Consider the following 20,055-nt stretch of genomic DNA (forward strand, 5'->3'; position numbering starts at 1 on the left):
AAAAAATACTCTAATACTTCTGCAGAGCAAAGTAAGCATGAAGCATATGGCCGTATCCACCCTAAGGGCTTCATGAAATAACACGATTTTCCCTTCAAGAAAGAGCAGAAGGAAGTAAGTTGCAATGAGGACACAAGACAGTATCTTACAGAATGCAGCAAGGCAGGTTACTGGGGAAAACCAATCCTACAGAAGTAAAATGGATACCCTTCTACTTGGCGGCATCTCTTGGGTCACTTCCACTGCACAAGAGGGAAAATAAACAGCATAGTTGTGGTCTTACATCCACCAGCTCACTTTAAGAACTAATTCAAGTAGCACCTTCACGTGGCAAAGGATGTTAATCTGTGTAACAGAAACGTCAAACTATATCTAAAGCAATTGTCTACAAACTTGCTGCTAATACCATTGCAGCAGCAAATTATTACAGAGAAAGAGGACATAGGGAGCAACCTTCTCCCCAAGGCAGCAACACAGTAAGAAAGTGAGGACTTTATTCAGTAGGGTGTTGAGGGAGGATTATCCACCAACACTGAGGCAGCATACACACCAGTTCGGCAGTGTCCGGGAGGGAAAGAGACTTAAACTGTGCAGCCAGCACTGCTGCATGCGGTATGGCAGCATGAACCCAAGGAGCAAAAAGGAGTGGAAAAGAAAATTCTTAATGTGCAGAATAGTGAATGTCAGTAAGGCAACAAACCTTATAAGCACTGCTATTGCACATTCGAGTACAGCAACACGACTTTTAAAGTAAACCAGACAATGAGAAGAGTCTCTGTTTAAGAAAAAGTAGATCCAAATTCAATTTCCAACAATGGAAAGGACTGTGTGGTCATGAATAAGTGACTTGACATCTCTATATCATCTTTCTCCCATGGAAAAGTGAAAAGATACAAATGCATTTCCTTATCTCACCCTCTGCTTGTCAATTCTAAGCTTTTTGAGTCAAGAACATTTGACATTAAGAAGTGTTTGCACATCTGCTCAAATCTTAGCTCTTAACCTACTTCTAATACATTTTTAACTAGTAATGATTAAATGAAAGGCATTCAGTAAAGATGCAGCTTACCATGTTAGCAGTTGCTACATGCATCAGAAAGTGGAGAATACAATACAAATAAGCAGTGACAAGGTATTAGAAAGTTTCACATTTTCTTCAGGAAACAAACTCAGGTTACATCTTTTGTATTATAAGATCTTAGATGAGAGAAGACATTTTAGAAACATCTAGCAACATAAACTAGTAGCAACATCTAAGTAGGATAGAGTCTATTCTAAGCACATACTGATGACAACAAAAGGTGAAAAAGCAAACACTGAACATGTCAAAGACATTTTAAAAACTCATGAATAAATATTCTAACCAGTTATAACCAATATTATCAAAGCACGCTCTTCTGGAATTCCACAATCAATTCATGGATCTTTGAGAATGAGGTATTATTGTAACTGCTTGTCTTTTAAAGGCACTGTGATGCTACTTTGATCATTTTAAAACCAGCCAGTAATGCCTTTGACAGAGTGCCGGTTTAGCCATTTTTATTAACTTCCCCGAGGCATTCAATGTAACAGCCATTTTATTAGCTGAAATAAACTTAGGACAGGGATGATGCTAGTCTTGGTTAAACTAAGTGAGAAAAATAAAACAAAAAACCTCAAACCAACCAAACAAAACCTCCCACAAAATAAAACAAACAAAACCCCAAACCAAACCAGACTAAAGGTGTTGTTTTTTATTTTCTGGCTGAAATGTATTATGAAAAACATTCCACAACAACCTCCTGTGGAAACTCCAATCTTCTGCTTATCACATCACCACACCACAGTTTGCTGGAAGTTGCTCAGCAAACCTTTATGTCGCTGATTACTTTGTATCGTGTAGATGCTCCACCATCAACGGTTATGAATGAGGTATAAATAGTTTTAAGTAAAAAAATGAACAACTTTGGAACAGTGAAGAGTGATTTTTGCAAAATGCATATAAAACCCAAAATTATAGTGTCAGAAATGATACACTGTTATCAGACTTGCAAGTTTACCCAAGACACAGACTGTTAATCAGATTATCCTAGATCAAGGTCTGTCTTATAAATATGTGACTATGTCATCAGATTGCTCCTTAATCCCTTTTTTTTTTTTTTTTTTTAGTAATCTAAACAAGTTCTTCATATCTGACAATGCTGTTGACTGGAGTGGGTTTGTGGCTGAGGAGAAAAGATTTATTTTTTTTAAAGCAAGGTGCAGCTCATTGATCTACTGCTGATAATAATTAGCTGCAGCCTTTTTAGTCTGTCTTCCTACAGAAGCAAAGGTTACACGTTAGTGCTTGGCGTGAGGGGAAGGAAGATGCATCTGCGTAGTCTCTCAATCTTTAGGCACTTTGAGTTCAGCTAAATTCAAATGAGAGACAAGAAACCTCAAAGATTATTATGTTCTCACCAGTGTAAGGAAACACACAGTCAAACTGCAAAGAGACAAGTCAAAGGAGGAGGCTGTAGCAGGAAATTGAAGCTGCTTATACATCAGGAAACCTGTATGATGAATGAGAGGAGTAGAAAGAAAAGGAGATTTCTTATAGATACCCAACTGTGGAACTTCAGTTGGGCCTCAGACAATCATTCCCCAAGAAAATCTGTAAGCAATGAAAGGATACAGAAAACTTCTAACCACTCTAAAGAGAGACACAAACCTGAATTCATACTCCTTTGCTGAGCTAAATATATCAGTCTCGTAAGCGTTAGTCCTGTCAATAACAGTATTTATATTCAAATTACAGATGTTTGGAATATTTCAAGAGTTATCAAATTACCCCCCAAAAGCACTAAATTCTCCTTTAAGGAATAATAATAATAAAAAAGACTACAAATAACTGATTCAAAAAAGAACAGCAATACCCCTGATACTACAATACTATGAGATCTTTTACACAAGGGTAAGTGAAGCTTCTGAGTATCACAGGCAGATGTATCTCCTGCCTCATAAACAGGTAATCTAACTAGGAGGCTGAGTCATATACCCAAAATATTTCATCCCAGGAGAGAAGTTACAGGCAACACTGATTCCTTTCCAGTCTATGGGACTTTAACATTAGCTAAGCCCTGCCTGGGATCCCAGGACTCTGCACAGGTCAAAACTCTCCTGTGGCACCTTCCAGGGCATTAGGAGCATCTCCAACAGAGGAGAAGAGCCAGGTGCTTTTCCCGTTGCTGGAAGACAACACGCACGTGGCAACATCCAGGTTGGGGAGAGAAGATAAGCTGCCAGGGAAGTAAGTCCACAGTAGGGCACAAAACCAGCACTGCAGATGCACAGCCAAACCAGTGCCCAGTGATTTTGGCATTAGGTGTGTTTAGAGTCACAATACAACTACAGCACCACTAAGTCCCAGGGTTGCAGAAAACACTTTAACTGTTAAAACAGTAGAAGCCAACCGCAGAGTCATTTGGCTGTGCATTTTGGGAGGACTCCAACCTTTCCTTTGCATTAACTTTCTTATAAACACGTTCATATAGATTATAGTAGAGGCTTAGGCTATTCAGAATGCAAGTTCCCAAAATTATCTCCCAAATCTATCTCTGAATGATCCAGAGATCAGGATAGCAAGATAATGCTGCTGGCTCTGTTACTGGGTGTAGTTCCACCAACTACAGATAACATCAAGGAAGTAGGAAATCCATAATAAGTACATAATAGTCCAGCGCAAACTCCTCTGGTCACTCTGGTGTAAACAGCTACGAGGACTTGTACTGCAAGGAAACACTGAGAAACAACTTGTTGCTGCTAGCTACACCAGAGGAAGTCTGCCAGTGGTCTCTGTAGTGATGAGGACACGTTTACAGAATGCCACTCAGCAAATCAGAGCTGCCACAGAAAGTTACAACTAGAAACCACTAGTAAAACTGACTCCTGAACTGAGCTGAGCAAGGCTACTGTGAAAGGAGCTGTTCAAAGTACCATACACCACGGTGATACTGCAGGAGAGAAAGAAACAGGGAAATGCTCACTGGAAAGAGGAAATAGAGCAGCAGACTGAAGGGGGCAGGGGCCAGGGAGCTTATGGAAGAAAATGAACAGAGATGCTGGATGAGAAGAGAAGATGATTATCTGAGCAGAGAGTATTCCTACAAAAGAAACAAAGTTGGATGAAGGGATTAAGGGAGCCTAAAATGAGAGCAAAAATACAAAAATAGACCTACAAGTGTCTGTTACCTGCTTTCTACATAAGCCAGCTAGAGCTGTAGCCTGACATTGCATCATCTTTCTCCTGTAGAAATGCAAGATGTTCTATTACAAAACAACCTTTCCGCAATAGCAGCTACTTGCTACTCTTCTCTGTGTCCCCTCCAACTTCTCCACAGCCTGTACATGGCTGGGGCTGGAGGAAGGAAGTTACGAACTCTCCCTGCCCACGTTATATTATTCTGAGAAGAATGTTGGTTTAAAGGCAGATATGTTCTTGAAGAGATTGGATCCGTGATAATTTTAATCAGCTATTGTATGCTATTAATACCTGCTTACTCTCATTTCCTGCTCCTTTCTTATCTGAATTTTAGACTTGGCAGTGTTGCTTTTCCTGAGAGATTTAGCTGTACGTGGTCAAAGCAATGGTAATTCAGCTATTGCACACGGAGTTTTAACAGATAATAAATATGCATACAGGACTTTTCCCACACACTCTCTCAGAAAATCTTAATAGAAGAGAAATATAACAGGAAGAAATCTAGTATTACTCACTCTGGTGAGCATAACGCACCTGGTTTCTGATTCCAGATAAGACCTATTTTTTCCTGGAAGTTCTAAATAAGCAATAGCGCAAGCACTAAAGCACCAAATCAATAAGGCGATTAACGAAGACTTCGGTGGATGACGAAAAGAATCTCAAGAGTGAACACCAAACAATATTTTCAGATCATCTGATTGCTTGCATGCTAGATTTGCCTAACCATGGCAGATGAAGTCCAGGAAAATTATGGTCCTGTAATCTATGTGTGACAAAAGTGACAGAAACACTTTACATTAGAAGAGCCTTTTTAGGAGTGCAAATAATGTAAGCACTTTCCGTTTCCTTTTTTTTTTAATTAATCAAGATGCAGTGTTTAAATTCACTGCTGCACTATTCAGGATCCAAACACAGACTGTGGTACTAAATGGGAAAGGAAATTTATCGGATAAGGTTTTTTTGTTTGGCTGGTTTTGAAAACTAAGTGATCATAGTGTGTACCTGGTAATTAATTACACACATTTCTCACTGTCTATTCTGAATAATTAAAACATTCACTGAGATGGAAGGCATAGCTCAACTCCCTATACTCTCATTTGGGTCAAGATATGGCAAATACTAATACGGGCTAGTTAACCAATCATTTATCTCATCGATATCTCAGTGAGAAATAAAAAGTACAAATTAGAGCAGAACTCCACAGAGTAGGGTGAGTTTTTGAACAGAATTCCATTAATTCTGGTTCTCTTTTGGAGAACTGTGCCATATACATGCTTAAGTCAGAGGGCAAGGCCTCCCTTCAGGGAAAAGATCACAGGGAATCAAAGTTTCTTTCTTGTCACAAAGCTAAAACCCAAATAGGGTCAAATATTTTCAATGGATAAGAAAGATTTTTTTCCCCCTGTAATACACTGCAATTTATATATTAGTATGTTTTACTACTTGGTAGTGAAAATTTACTGTCAGGTTCTGAGTCTTCTTGAAGTACCAACCTTTCCCACAAAATCAATGAAGAAGCAGCTGCCGCATTTCAAGGACTCGCCCATCTAACACTGCTGTCAAAAATTAGAAACCATGCAGACTGCTTATGGTACTAACACCCCCCCGCCCCCAGGACTGACAGGAAAACTAAGCATTTACTTCAGAAATACTGGTTTACTGCCTGCTGAAAAGCTAAGTCTTTTGGTGATGTAGCCTGGGTCACATCTCTAAATATTCCTTGCAAAGAGTGGTAAAGTTTTTTACTGTTTTCCCTTGAAAACTCCCTTCCTCCCTAGTGATTAGCCCAACAATATCATTATAGGTTCCAGGGGAAGGGCAACTACAATTAAGGTTACACAATGCTTTCCATAAGATTCTACTTTCAATTGTTATTTCATTTTGAATGGATAAAATTCAAACTTACAATGTCATTTAAAGAAGAAAAAAAAAATACAGCTTTTCTTTTTTTCTTTTTTTTTTTTTTTTTTTGAGATGATTACTAGTACCTCCATGCTGAAGAGCAGGATTTGATATTCTGCACCAAGGTAATAAAGGTATGAGAGATTTAACTATTGTATGAGCCTGCTCCTGCAAGAATCTCAAATCACCTCTTCCTAACAAAGACTTGTTAAAATTCAGCAGGTACATGCTTCGAGGATTCAATTTATACTGAATGTCTGCCAGGTCGAGGGGTTAGACAAGACTTTGCCTTGCTGGCAGATGATGACCGCTGCAATACGAAGCAAAAGCAATGAGGCAGGGGGACTGGCTCTGCTGTTCTCTCTCTGTTGTTAGTGAGGCCAGCGCCCAAGCCCTGCAGAAGAGCAGACGAAGGCAGCCACCCGCATCGCAGAGGAGGAAGGAGCAACCGGAGGGAAATATTCAAGTAATAGTCTGGTGAAAAAGAGGAAGGTGAGAAAGCTCTCAGGAGAGAGTTCTCAGGACTCTGACTGGGGTGCTGATCAGAAAGAAATCTGAAATCAGTACTTGGGAAGAACTTGGAGAAACGAAACTTCTGTAGCCAGCTAGAGAACATTCCTCTGCAAAACATGGACTTGAACATCTGACCCCAGTGAAACAGACAAAATGTGTGACACTATATTACAAAACAACTGCCAATTTTACTTAATTTGCGCATGTAGAAGCCTGAACCTCACTGATGACCTTCCTGAGTCTGATATGGTGCAAATTAAATGTATTTGGGTTTCCTTTTTTTTTTTCCCTTGGCTTTTTTTTTTTTTTTAAAAACCAGAGAATTGCTTTAAAGACACCTTATAAAGATCAATTCTGTGAATGTGAGCACTTATATTAGAAAACTTTAGATTTAACATAGCCTTTACAAGCTACTGTTTGATACTTTGTCTGGAATGGTTGTCTGCAATTCTCCTCCTCCTTCCAGAAGGATGCTCAGAAATAGACCTTCGTTCTAAAAGACTCCAGCAAGGTGCCAATTGCATTGATTCTTATTACATCTCGTGACCATCTCTATTTTGTTTTCTTTTCCTCTGCATGCTGTTGCTACTTATAAAAGTAGTTTTAGAAAACAAAATTGATGGTGGTTCAATGCACCAAAATTGGACCTTGCTGTTGCTTAATGCCAGGCCTCTTTCAATACATTAGGTAATGTAAATCTTTCCATCTAAAGTTTGTAACTCAAAATATAAATGTTAAGTTTCTAAAGAAGCATAGAATGATGGAAAAAATCCGCGTTGGAAGCCAGGCTGTCCCTTTTGTTTACACTGTGCTAATGCTCTCACACAAAAAGATGAAGAAGGTCAGATGGGCTGGAAAAAGAAAAGGTTCGAGGAGAACAGGTGCCTCCTCTTCTTTGTGACCTCTCATGCGCTGCATCTATTGCCACAAGCTCGCAAGGGAGAAAAGCCGGGAGATGGGAGAAAGGCAGAGGCAGATCCGCGTGTGGATCCCAGTCTCTCGTTCTGTCCCTTCGGTCCTGCTTCCTAGTCCAAGTAGCAATCACAACACTGTGTTGGTTGGTATAGGATCTTCCATGGCCAAGGTCCATCTCAGCCTGGACCCATGGATTCCTCCCAGAACATCTGAAAGTCCCTGATGAAAGAGCTATTGCAGCTATCCCTCCTTCTCAACTCACACATCTTTAAGAAAAGATGCCCTCAAACAGCTCCTTAAAAATGAGCTATTTGCTTCATAACTGGGCCATCTAAAGCCCATACCTTGTTGCCCAGACCATTCATTCTTTGTATTTGTGCTTCAATCAAATTCTTGATAGGCAATTTATCTAAAATAATCTGAAATATCCGTGACTGCTGTTTCAGGTGAAAACAATGTGTCCTAAATTGAGTAAATTTTGTATTCAATGTCTGAAATATCTGACAGGTATTGTGCCCTGCTAAGAATGATGATAAGGCTGAAAGCGTGGAGGCTTCACCATAGACAGTGGATTTGTCATTTCATTTGCTTGTTTTTACTTTTGAGACTTTATTTGAAACGTGCTCAAAAACCAGGAGATTCTGAGGTTACTCAGTACCCCAGGCCTCCAAAAGGGCCCCTGTCAGGGAAACATTAAAATTAAATAGGTTCAGAAAAGAAAGAAGAAAATATAAAAATCAAACAAGTTTTACAGAACTGCTTCATAGTGTGCTGCCTCCCAGGGTCCAACCTCCCTTCAGCAGTGGCCAGCTCTAAAGACGAACAGTGGAATTGTGTGACATACTGCAATGAACTTGGGTAAATCGGTTTTATCTCTCTATTGTCACTGGGAATATGATTAACATTGAATGAGAGGAAATAGTCTCATATTGGTGAAGGGAAAAATAAGAAAAGAATATTGATGACTGCAGAAAATGATGATTTGAAAGTGGCGGCAATGTTATAAATATGATTTTAATATGATGCAAATTGCAAGCACTTGATATAGAGGGGCTAATATATTGATTTTCCTCATTCTGCACTATGCATGTCACTAAGATCAATGGAAGCCACATACATATACCAAGGAAACTATAATATGTAGAATTATTTATGGAATAGCCGCTTCACATACACATCAATTGCAGCATCATAATGGCTAGAGTTACACTCAGAAGACAAAACCATATATTACATATTGTAAGTAATCATGCTTGAATTCCTATCATTGTTTCACCACATTTTTCACATGCTAAAGGGATAACTAATGGCAGGATTTGCCTTTTTTTTTTTTTAAAGAAGTAATAAACATCATATGGTTTGTCACGACAAGACACTGATTCCACTTACAAACTAAGTCATTAAATAACAGCTGCTGGCAGTATTTTCCAAAACAGTGTTGCACAATGTACAGGGAAGCAAAGATGCTGAAACATCTGAAACCGCCTCTGGTTTGGCTCAAAATTCTAGGGACATCAGAGAAGCTGAAAAGCAGCAGCACGTACAAGTCCAGCATCTCCAAACTTCTGGTGGCAAGAAAGCACGAACACACAAGCACGTGCTTCCCTTTTACAATAGCCACCAAAAGCTGTGTCAGCACTGGCAGGAAAAGAAAAAGCTTTACAGCTACGCAGGCACCTTTATAATTTTCATATCTCAAAATTATGGCATTTCCAATAAAGGCTGCTTTTGAATTGCCATTTACTTTTACAACTCACTTTGTTTCACAGTACTCTCTATCTCCTACTGTTAACTCTTGAAAGAAGCGTTTCAAAGATCAATCCAGTCTGTTAGGATTCTGGATGTTAAACCTGAATTTTTCTTGTCTACTTGTTCTTTCGAAAGGCTTAGAAGTGATTTGTGGCAATCAGCATAAAGGGATTTGATTGACAGAGTTTAACTAAGGGATCTAGAGAAGATTCATCAGGGGAAAATTGTGAAAATTATGAATTAAACAGCAAACAGTTTTTCTCTGTCTGCTCTTAAAATAGGTTCTTTTAGATGTGAAAATCATTCTAAAAGCTTCTACAAGTAGTCAGTGAAAAAGCTTAGGAATGCGCAGCATAATCTTTCAAATAACACTCTGCAATAGTAATCAAATAAAAAAAAAGGATAAAAGGGCAAGCATCACAACAAGTACCAAACAAGTCTGTTGACCTCATTCACACAAATCTCAAAAACGTAGCTGCCAAACTTCCCTCAAGAAAAATAGAGGAGATTTACTTGAAATGCCATTATATCTCTTCCTGTGGACATTATGCTCCCCCCCGCGACACACACACGCTTTTGCCTGGCTGTTCTTTCCTTCCCAGTTTGCTCTCTCAAATTGCCTTTCTCTGCAATTCACCTTCCTTCTCCACCTGCCGACAAGAAGAGAGCCCAGCTGGAGGGTCCTTGCCACACCACCCAGTCGGTGGTGGAGAGGGAGGAAAGCCGGCGTCGCTTCCAGCACCGCTCCACAAGCACCTCCAGCAACAAATGGGCAGTGAGGAGGGGAAACAGTCCATCTGAATGTCTGTAGCACCAAAGATACCAAAAAAAGTGCCTAAAGACAGCTCTTAAAACTGTCTGACCAACTCTCAGTGGCAGGGCCAGAGAGTTAAGTACTATGTATCCCTATTTGGCATTTTTAGTCTTCTGTTCTGAATTTTTGCACTTTAATTCACCAGCTCATGAGAAAAACAAGGAAGTTGGCTTCTCTTTTTTTTTTTTTTTTTTAACCTCCAGTTGTGTGAACAGATGGAACAGTGTTACACAGATAGAAACTAGCATAGGCAAAAGATCTATTTATTTATTATCCTGAAGGTGCAGGTTATTTTGTATGCTACTGCCGCTACTTGCAAGGCCCTTGCTTTAAGTCCCAGCCAATCCTACCCCCCAAGTTAAAATTACTACCTTCCATCCAACATAACAACTGCTTCAGTTCAAGGCTGTTTCTAATTCATTTACAGGATATTAGCCTGATAAAGCTTTTCTCTGTTTAAAACTACAGCAAAACCACAGAATTAACATTTTTGCGATGGTGCTTCAACTTCATATACCCATCTGCTCATTTACTTTTTAACTTTTCTCCAGACTTTCTGGGCTTTTCACCATTCTTTTGTGACTCCAAGTTATTGTTATCTGCAAATATAACTAACGTGTTAAACTTCTCAGCTTTCAGATCGGTTGTGTGATATAAAAGCCCTCAAAGTCACTTACATTTTAGTCTACAAAAACCTACACTTTTGTACTGACAAGTTAGTTTGTATGAATATCAGGGCTTTTTTTTTTTTTTTTTTTTTAAATCAGGTTTATATCTGTGAAAGTTTTCCAATATACTACTCAATGCTATTCTAACAAATAACGATTTTATATAATTAGTTTGCCTGTATCTGGTAATTTACTGTTACCTACACACTTTTGTGTTTATTGGAGACATGAAAGAAAAAAACATATTTGAAATGCCAACACAAATGAAATTTAACACAGAAAACTCAGAAATTTTTCATTAATGATAAAACATGTAGTTATGAAAGACTGCACACAAGTCATTCACGCACTGAAATACTGCAGCGACTAAGGGATTTATGCAAGCTAATGATACATACAAAACAATACACCTCAGTTTAATACATCACACTACACCAGCACCTTGCAAACCAACATCTAAGCCATCTCAGTCCTCTGCTGAATTACTCTTTGTAGACATTACCTTTTTTCTTCAGAATATCTGTCTTTGCCAAAAGACAAAAGGACCCTACGCCTGTAAACCTACCGTATTAATCTAGGCATTAAACACTGAATCTGACAATACTAAATATTAAGGTCAAGAATTATCAGTTACAAACTTTAGACATGATCATTTACTTAGATATGATCTTTGCAAATCCAACATCCAAACAATTTGTGTTTCACTTCAGTGCAAGATATGATTCTGTTACTTCTTCACAGGCTGACCCGAATATTTTCTAGTAGTTTTGCAGTGACCTTTGTTATATATTATTTGAACGTTGTGGATATATTTTCTTCAACTCTTATAGAAAATACAGTGCAGTACTCATTAAAGCCAATGATGAAAGTTTCTTTAGAGAACATAGCATCTGGACTCATTTTATGATCAAAACTTTTTTGCTCAATTTTTTTTTTTAATTCATCAAAGCTTCACATAATCAGAAATCTTTACATCTTTTAATTACGCATTCCTGATAACATCAGCCTCAATTTCTGCATAGTTGTAATGTAGAATGAAGCATTTCTTTTTTTTTTTTTAAGCACAGTAAGGATTTTATCAGATATTAGAGGCAACTACCATCAGTCCAAACCTACTTGGGTGTTTCTTTTATTTTTAATATCATGAGCTAGTAAGAATTGCCATCTGTAACAAATGCTTATTCTGCTTTCACAAAATTTGTCTAAATATTATACAAATTATTTAATGAGTGCATAAACATTTAAAAATATTCTTAAAACAGAAAATATTATCTTTTTTTTTATTATTCGATCATAGAATGTGTTAAATTTTAAGCCTTAGAAAACGTTAAAGTAACTGCTGTTTACCTTGGTCAAATTCTACAGTCAGTGAAATGACACTTACAAGGTTTCACATCTCTATCTCAGAAAGCGTTAATTCACGATAAAACAGGCAGTTGCAAAGACCTTGCGTGCAGCAGTGACGCACCAGCTGGCATGCTGCTGGCCAGTTCTCTGCTAAGTCAGGACTGGGGTCTATCGTGCATTTGGAACCAGCTTTAGACTGTTCTGTGCCATAGTTCTTGGCTTAGCTCAAAATGCGAGGGACGTGCAATAATGTCCACATACCTTCTCATGCAATCCAGCGCCCGAATAAAGAAGTCTTTGTGAAGCTGATGCTCGTCCCTCAAGATGGAGCACTGCTCCAGCGTCACCGACATGGATGTCCGGTCTTTGGCACTTTTGCAACAGGTGAAACGGACTCCATTCAGCTTACGGCAAATCTGAAACACAGGCAGACGTCAAAGGATCGCCCTTTTCACACCTTATGTTCTCTACACGCTACGTGAAACTCCCACAATTTTGCAATCACAGACAACAAATAGCGAGAACTACAGTATTTCTCAAGAAGAAAACAGTTATTAAAAGGTAGTAACTCCAACCTGAATCGTAAGGCTGCTGACATGTGTCTTTGCAGTTAAATCAGTTATTAGCCCTGGCTTGTGGATTTTTATATTCTAAGGATTATGCCCATGCTGCCCTGACACAGAGCCACAAAAGATGAAAATGTTGTGCTGAAAAAAGCTGTAAATTTATCTTTTGTTTATAACTTTGCAGCATTAATGCTCTACAAAAATAGCACAAAAAGATTATAGCTACTGATCTATAGCCCATTTCCAATTTGTCCAAATGACACATTTTAAAAGCAGATCTTCAGGGCTTCCATTAGCCGGACAAGCTTACAAATAACCTGCTCACTGAGGAAAAAGGAGCCCTTATTGATTTTAAGAGCGAGCTGCACACAATCTTGTACTGCAGGCACAATCAAGTCTCTCTCCCGCCTACCCTAGCACCCCCCTGCCAAGTGAGGCAAGAAACTGATGGTGGACCCAACAAAAAAAAAAATAAAAAAATCTACTATTCTTAGCCCTAAGCATTTTAAGGAAGTCGCTAAAACGTCTACATGTACTACAGCTTACCAAACCACTGCATCCAATATCCTGAACTTGAAATAAAAAGTATTTGTGTTAGCTAGGTTTCTTCCTCACTTTGTGACAAACACCCTATTCAATTAAAGCTTAATTTTCTGAACACCTAATGAATGCTGAAAAAATGAAGAAAAACTTTGAGACGTCTTTTTTAACTCAGACTCACGAACGTAGAGAACTCCTCATGAGGGTATGGATTCAGACACACCTACGCACTGAATTTAAACATAGTCTTTATTTTCAACAGGTAAACTGTTCAGTGCATGACCCAGAACAATTAAAGCTTAACACAAATGACTGCCATGGAGTGTCTACTTTCACTGTACATTAACAAAAAGAGATAAGGGAACCATGACGTATTTTTAAAGATAATTTCTCACCTTAAGAATCAATTTGTCAGTGTACCAACCCATTAGTTTATGCTTTGGGTCCAAACAATATTTTACTAGAAAAAGAAAAAATTGAAGGACAGCTGATATGCCCAAGTATGGGTCTACCTTTCCCCTGATGTAGTTTGTCCTAGGAAAAGGTAATACTCTCCACCCAGCTTCGCTTGCTCCTATCCCTGGACAATCTTGGCTATAACACTGTCAAAAAAGGAAATGAGAATAGGGCAAGGCAATAAATTACAGCAGTTAGGCCTCATCCTAAGGAACTTCTCAGCTTGGCTATCCAGTGTTTACTTGGGATCTTGCAGGGTGAAACTGGAACAATGATCTTCGTAATCTCATTTCAGCAAATAAGCACTTTTTAATCCGTTAATTGCATTCTCAGAAATTCTATTAAAATCAATAGCCCAGACAATACTTACGGTCTTTAAGGTCTTTGTGATACCATGCTAAGGGCAATCTCACAAGCTGATTCCAGGGAATTAATTCATTGAATCTGACTTTGAACCCAAAAAAGAACAGGCTAGTAAAGAAGAACTGTGAGCTTTTCTTCCCTCCTATAATTCAAAATTTTAAAACTTAAACCTGTTTTAAAATTTGGAAAGTTGCATTGGGATTTAAATAAAGTAATATAAGACTTTTTTAAAAAAAAGTATCAAGTGGTGAAAGTATAACGCTGTGAAAGAAGTTCTGCTTAACTGAAGACATTAATTCTCTTTACACTACTGTCTTTTGAAGTCCATGAGTCATTGTGACTACTCAAAGTGAATGAGTCATAAGAATAAAAAAACCTACAGGTAATTATTCTGGATAAGTGATGGCCTCTGATGCAGGGAGGGGAGACTAAATCCCAAATCTGGGCTGACAGAGTACATGTAAAGCTCTGGCTAGTGAGAGTCAGTTTTGAACTGAGAAGCATTCTAGGCACGATAAGCAAATGACCATAACCACAAACTTATTTTGCATTGAAGTTCAGTCCAAATATCTCAATCATTTTAAAGTGGATTAAATGGAAAACAATCTGTTAACTTAAATAAACAAATTAAAAAATCCTTAGATTCTGATTTAAGGAGAAATGTAGGTTAACCTGATCGGCTGGCCCAGATAAATCCTCAGAATGACTCAGTTCACTAAGCAGCAGCAGTTAAAGTAAATAATTAAAATGGGCAAACACAATGATCTGATGCTCTAGACTTCTAATAAAGGACAATACCAAATACAGGGTAATATCATCATATCAGAACACACAGCTTACAATTAGCATCCAGCTTGAATTTTATCCTCAATTTTGCTTATTTCTTCCCCAAATATATTGAAGATATAAGACGGGGAGAAATAGACTTAATAATTATTAGAGTTTTAGAAAGTCTCCCTTACAAACACAGATTTAAATGATTAGGATTTTGATCAAGTTTGAAGAGGGGATGATAAAAGCATATAAAACCATGAAGTCCAAAACAAGGATAAATCAATACTCCGCTTATTTCTCCAGATACAAGACAGAAGATAAAGGGCACAGCTTAGGAAATAAAACCATGTAACAATTAAATCTCTGTCCCATTATATTTAGAATAAGAAATGTCTGTGATACCAGTTCGCAAAAGTTGACTTTTAAAATGCAGACGTATTCTCACAGTCCCGTTAGAACAGGCCTTACACGCAGGTGCAGATACATATACATATCCCCGTAGGAATCTCATACATCTACTGCAGTAACAAAGTGATATCCTTAGAGCAGGGAATCACGCCTTTCCAATAAATACATCTAACACTGTATAACTGTGTAGATCAACGGGTCCAGAAATACTCAAGGTTACAGTAAGGTAACATAAAGAGAAACAGAATACAGTTAAGGAAAAACCTGAAACAGTTCGTATGTCCAAAGAATGCTTTTTACCCATGAAATTATTTTCAGAGAATCCTGAATAGATAGTAGAAGACAATTTTCTACATCCAAAGATTAAGTAAATTCTGTTGTATTCTTTGTAGCTCATTTTACACTATTCTGTACGGATTTATCTTTTACTTCTTTAAAAAGCAATGTTTCATAGTAATTGCAGAACTGGTACGGCAAAAAAAGCTTATATTTTTATTCACAACAGATTTATACTGCAATAGCATGTGATAATATTTATTAACCACAAGGCAAAATGGTATTAGCAATATTAAAAATTACAGCAGTGCTATTAATACAAAGAAATAGTTAATATTGTCTCGTTCCTGCTGTTACTGAAAAGTCATGGAAAATTTTATTTATATTTTGTATCAAATATTTATTTGCCTTGAAGGGTAAATGCATTTAAAAGTTCCCTAGAACACAAGGTCTTGTGTCAATTCCAGTAGATACCAAAGACTCAAATCTCTGCTTGTATAAATGGGCAGAGACACCAAGGGTATTTTTCTACATCTAAGACAATTACCAGGTTAAATTTCCCATTCCTGAAAAGCTTGAGCTCTTTATAAACATCTAAGGGTTGTTTTGTTCTTGTTGTTTTTAACATGCATGTGCAAAACCCCCAAAATTGAGAAACAAAAAGGAATTATGTGAATAAAGCAAAGTAAGTATTATCCACTGTTTGATAAACATTTTCCTTTGTGTTATCCCTGTGCCTGAGTGTCTGTCCTTTGCATATCTAGCTTACTTTGTGTTGCTATCAGTGCCTGTGGAGCGGCTGTCATGGTGACAACTGGCTAAAAAACCCAAACCCATAAAATATGATTGACTAAAAGTTGTACTGATACAATTAAACACTTATTTATAAAACATAAGTACTTTAATTACAGAAAATCAAAAGTTGAGTGCAGCAATATTAAACAAAAGCCAGAGCACATAATCATCATACCTCAAGGCTTACGGACACTAAACAATAACAGGAAGATATTTTGAATAACTAAATTTTGTATTATCAAAGAATGGATATGATTTTAAACAAACAAAAAAAGTTAGAAACTGTAGCTGAATACTGTATTGTCCCTCTCATATAAGGTGATATATTTACAGCTATGCGTCATCATCCGAGGAACTGATTCTGCCCAGACAATGGTTTAAGGGATACCTCTGCCTAAAACCAGGCTCAGTTAAAGAAAAAACATGCCCCAAACAAAAAGCAAACCTTTTTTATCCTGTTACAAAACTCACTGAGATAAATAGTCCTGCATCTGGAACAAAACAACCCCAAGCAGCAGCACAGGCCATGGACTGCCTGGCTAGGAGAAGCTCTGCAGAAAAGGGCCTGGAGGATGCAGGGGACAGCAAAGCAACCAAGACCATCTCTTGCTTCAAATTCTAGCCAGTTCTACCAGTTAAGTGAGAGAAAATAAATATCTGTAATTTAAGTGGAGGAAGAAGAAATATATTCATGAGTGGGATGAGATACCATCAGAATGGAAACGTTAGAGAGCCATTTCAGCATATCTACCTACTTTAATCATTGATTTTTCCAATCATATCCTTAAAAATCCATTGCACTTACAATGTCAGCAGGAATGTGAAAATTAGTTCACCATGTGAACAGATTTGAAACAAGGGAGCTTACCGTTGCAGCCAGCCACATGATTTCTACATTCTTTCTCTTTTTGGCCTGGATATTTTGATGAAGATTTTCTAGCAATCCCTTTAAGTCATTTTGTTCTTGAAAATGTGGTAGACCTGGAAAGAGAGGATGATAAGGCTGTTCATTGTGATAAGGTTGTACTTATCACAATGCCCGTATTAAAGAACAGGTCTGTTATTTATAGCCTTATTTTGGAACACAGGATGGAAAGCACCAGCTAAACATCATGGGAATAAGCAGACCTTAGTTCTTTCTAAGCATTGGGTTGTCCTCCCTAAGATCATCACCGTGGAAAATTAAAGTGTCTTCAACTTTTATCTTCTAAATGGATAGTGAAAACATTCAAATCTCTGCTGTAGTTCTGTTCATCAACTATTATAGACATTCAGTGAAAATGAGTAGAGAAATAACTGAGTGCATTAAAACCTGCTCTGATGGGATGATTCTTTTATTTTTAAGTAAAAGTATTTTGCTTTTGTTTTCAAAATGGAACACCTAATTTTTTGTTTTAAAATGATGCTTTAGTTCCTAATATAACATAACAGGAAGGTTAAACAGCACTAAACACCCCTTCCTCCCCCCCCCCCAAAAAAAAAACAACTAACAAAGGATATTTCTGAGTCTGAAATGAAATGGGACTTTAGTTTTGAAATACAAAATAATTTCAGGTTTGCCTAAAATCCAAAATTTTACCTACTTAACCTGGGTATGGCAGGTGAGCTGAAGTTTTATTAATCATAGATGTTTAGAGGGAATTCAAGAGTAGGCAATTTAATTTGCTCTTCTGTTTTGTTCTAATGTTACCTTTGTCTCCATTAGTTTTGAAAATAAGTAGAAACAACCGAAATATGTTTTTTCAAAATGATTGCTTCCTATGGTAGTGAAGTAAAAAGAAATTTGGTAATAGATAGCATCAAAGAAAGGCTCAGAACCAGCTGAAACAGAATTAAACCAAATTGATAACATTTTTTCAAGAAGTAAAAGTAGAATGTTCCATCCAATGGGGGAAAAAGCCACAACCGACCAAAGAACCCAAATCCAACCCCAAAACCTAAGATTTATATTCAATTCAAAGAGAAAAAAATGAGGCAACTACTAATGCAGGTCAAAAAGCATTCTCCTAACCTGATCACAGCTGGAATGATCTCTGTTAGCAACAGGCTTTTTACCTTTTATCTCTAATGAATTCTGTAGTTTCCTTTATCCATGATTCATAGTAAGAAGTAATTTAAATATACTCAAAAAGAACTATTCTAAAAACGTCTACATTGCCTTACTCTGTGCTGCCAAAAAGAAAAAAAATGCAGAAAAAGTACATTCAGAGTAGTTTTGTAATAATCTTAATGAGGATTGTTTTATCTCTGTATTACAATTCCTGATCATACAATTAGATAATGTTAAGCATGTAAAAATACATCACAACCTGCTAGACTATTATACTTATCCTGCATCTGTTTCTTTAAAACAAATAGCGTACGATGGGTACTCTAAAAAGATGCTGCCAGATTATGAGAATGTATCACTGGGTAAACATTTTATTGCTTTAAAGCAGTTTTCCTTCAGTTCACAGCAGAAAATGCATCATCCCAGAGAGATGACTTCACCATAGGAAAAGCAAGATTCTCCTAATTTATAATATTGCCAAATAAGCTGCATCCTGACTGGATGTGACTGATAGCTTAAATTCCTTGTGTCACAAAGCAGTACTAAACCGTCAAATCATTCTCACGGATTATAAGGGAGAGAAGCCTGGAAGTAAAAAACAGACTCATAGACTTTATGTTGAGAATGCTACGGAAGAAAGTCTTTATTATCTTGCAGGATTTCTAAACCTTGCATGCATCCCTCTTCTCACATGGCACAATACTTTGCAACGCTGATGTTGCTGTGGGTGTTAGGTATCAAACCAGCAACATTGAACATCACTTGCAACACAGGTTTCTCCAATTTTGTGCTTTCATTTGTTTAAATTGAGTTCTAAGCCATTTTTTTCAATCAGTTATGTATTACTAAACGACAATCATACATTTTTGTACCCTTAATATCATTAGCTATTCTGTAAAAGCAGTACTGTTTTGACGCCTAAACCAGAACTACATTTGGTTGGCATTTTTGGTATGAATCTTTCTGGGAGCACATTGTTATTTATTGTTTTCAGAGTTTCCTATTAGACAATTACAGAGATTAAGAAACAGGCAAGTGACAGAGTGCATATTCATCTAAAGGAAGGTAGAAAGCCAGTGTTTAGCACGTACAGTTTGTGCTGGTTTTGGCTGGGATAGAGTTAATTTTCTTCATAGTAGCTAGTATGAGGCAATGTTTTGGATTTGTGCTGAAAACAGTGTTGATGACACAGGGATGTTTTCGTTACTGCTGAGCAGGGCTTACACAGAGCCGAGGCTGTTCTGCTTCTCACCCCACCCCACCAGCAAGTAGGCTGGGGGTGCACAGGGAGTTGGGAGGGGACACAGCTGGGACAGCTGACCCCAGCTGACCAAAGGGATATTCCACACCATATGGCATCATGCTCAGCATATAAAGCTGGGGGAAGAAGGAGGAAGGGGACACATTGGGTGTTTGTCTTCCCAAATGCCTGTTACACATGATGGAGCCTTACTTTCCTGGAGATGGCTGAACACCTGCCTGCCCATGTGAAGTGGAGAATGAATTCCTTGTTCTGCTTTGCTTGCGTGTGCAGCTTTTGCTTTACCTATTAAACTGTCTTTATCTCGACCCACACGAGCTTTCTCACTTTCACTCTTCTGATTCTCTCCCCCATCCCTCTGTGGGGGAGTGCGCGAGTGGCTGTGTGGTGCTTAGCTGCTGGCTAGGGTTAAACCACGATGGTTACGTGCAGATGAAGA

General features: G+C 37.9%; 1 protein-coding gene across 3 annotated transcripts in view; it reads right to left on the bottom strand.

Annotated features, from left to right (window-relative positions):
* Positions 1-20,055, bottom strand: part of INPP4B (inositol polyphosphate-4-phosphatase type II B) — a 335,694-nt gene that overhangs the window by 17,572 nt on the left and 298,067 nt on the right. For all 3 annotated transcript variants that reach the window (XM_075751208.1, XM_075751207.1, XM_075751209.1), the window contains 2 exons: positions 17,174-17,286; positions 12,389-12,543 (listed from right to left, as the gene is read on the bottom strand). In XM_075751208.1, coding sequence (XP_075607323.1) covers positions 12,389-12,543; positions 17,174-17,286 — 268 coding nt within the window. The remainder of the gene's footprint in view (positions 1-12,388; positions 12,544-17,173; positions 17,287-20,055) is intronic.

Source organism: Balearica regulorum, chromosome 4, assembly GCF_011004875.1.
Source record: "Balearica regulorum gibbericeps isolate bBalReg1 chromosome 4, bBalReg1.pri, whole genome shotgun sequence".
NCBI lineage: Eukaryota > Metazoa > Chordata > Aves > Gruiformes > Gruidae > Balearica > Balearica regulorum.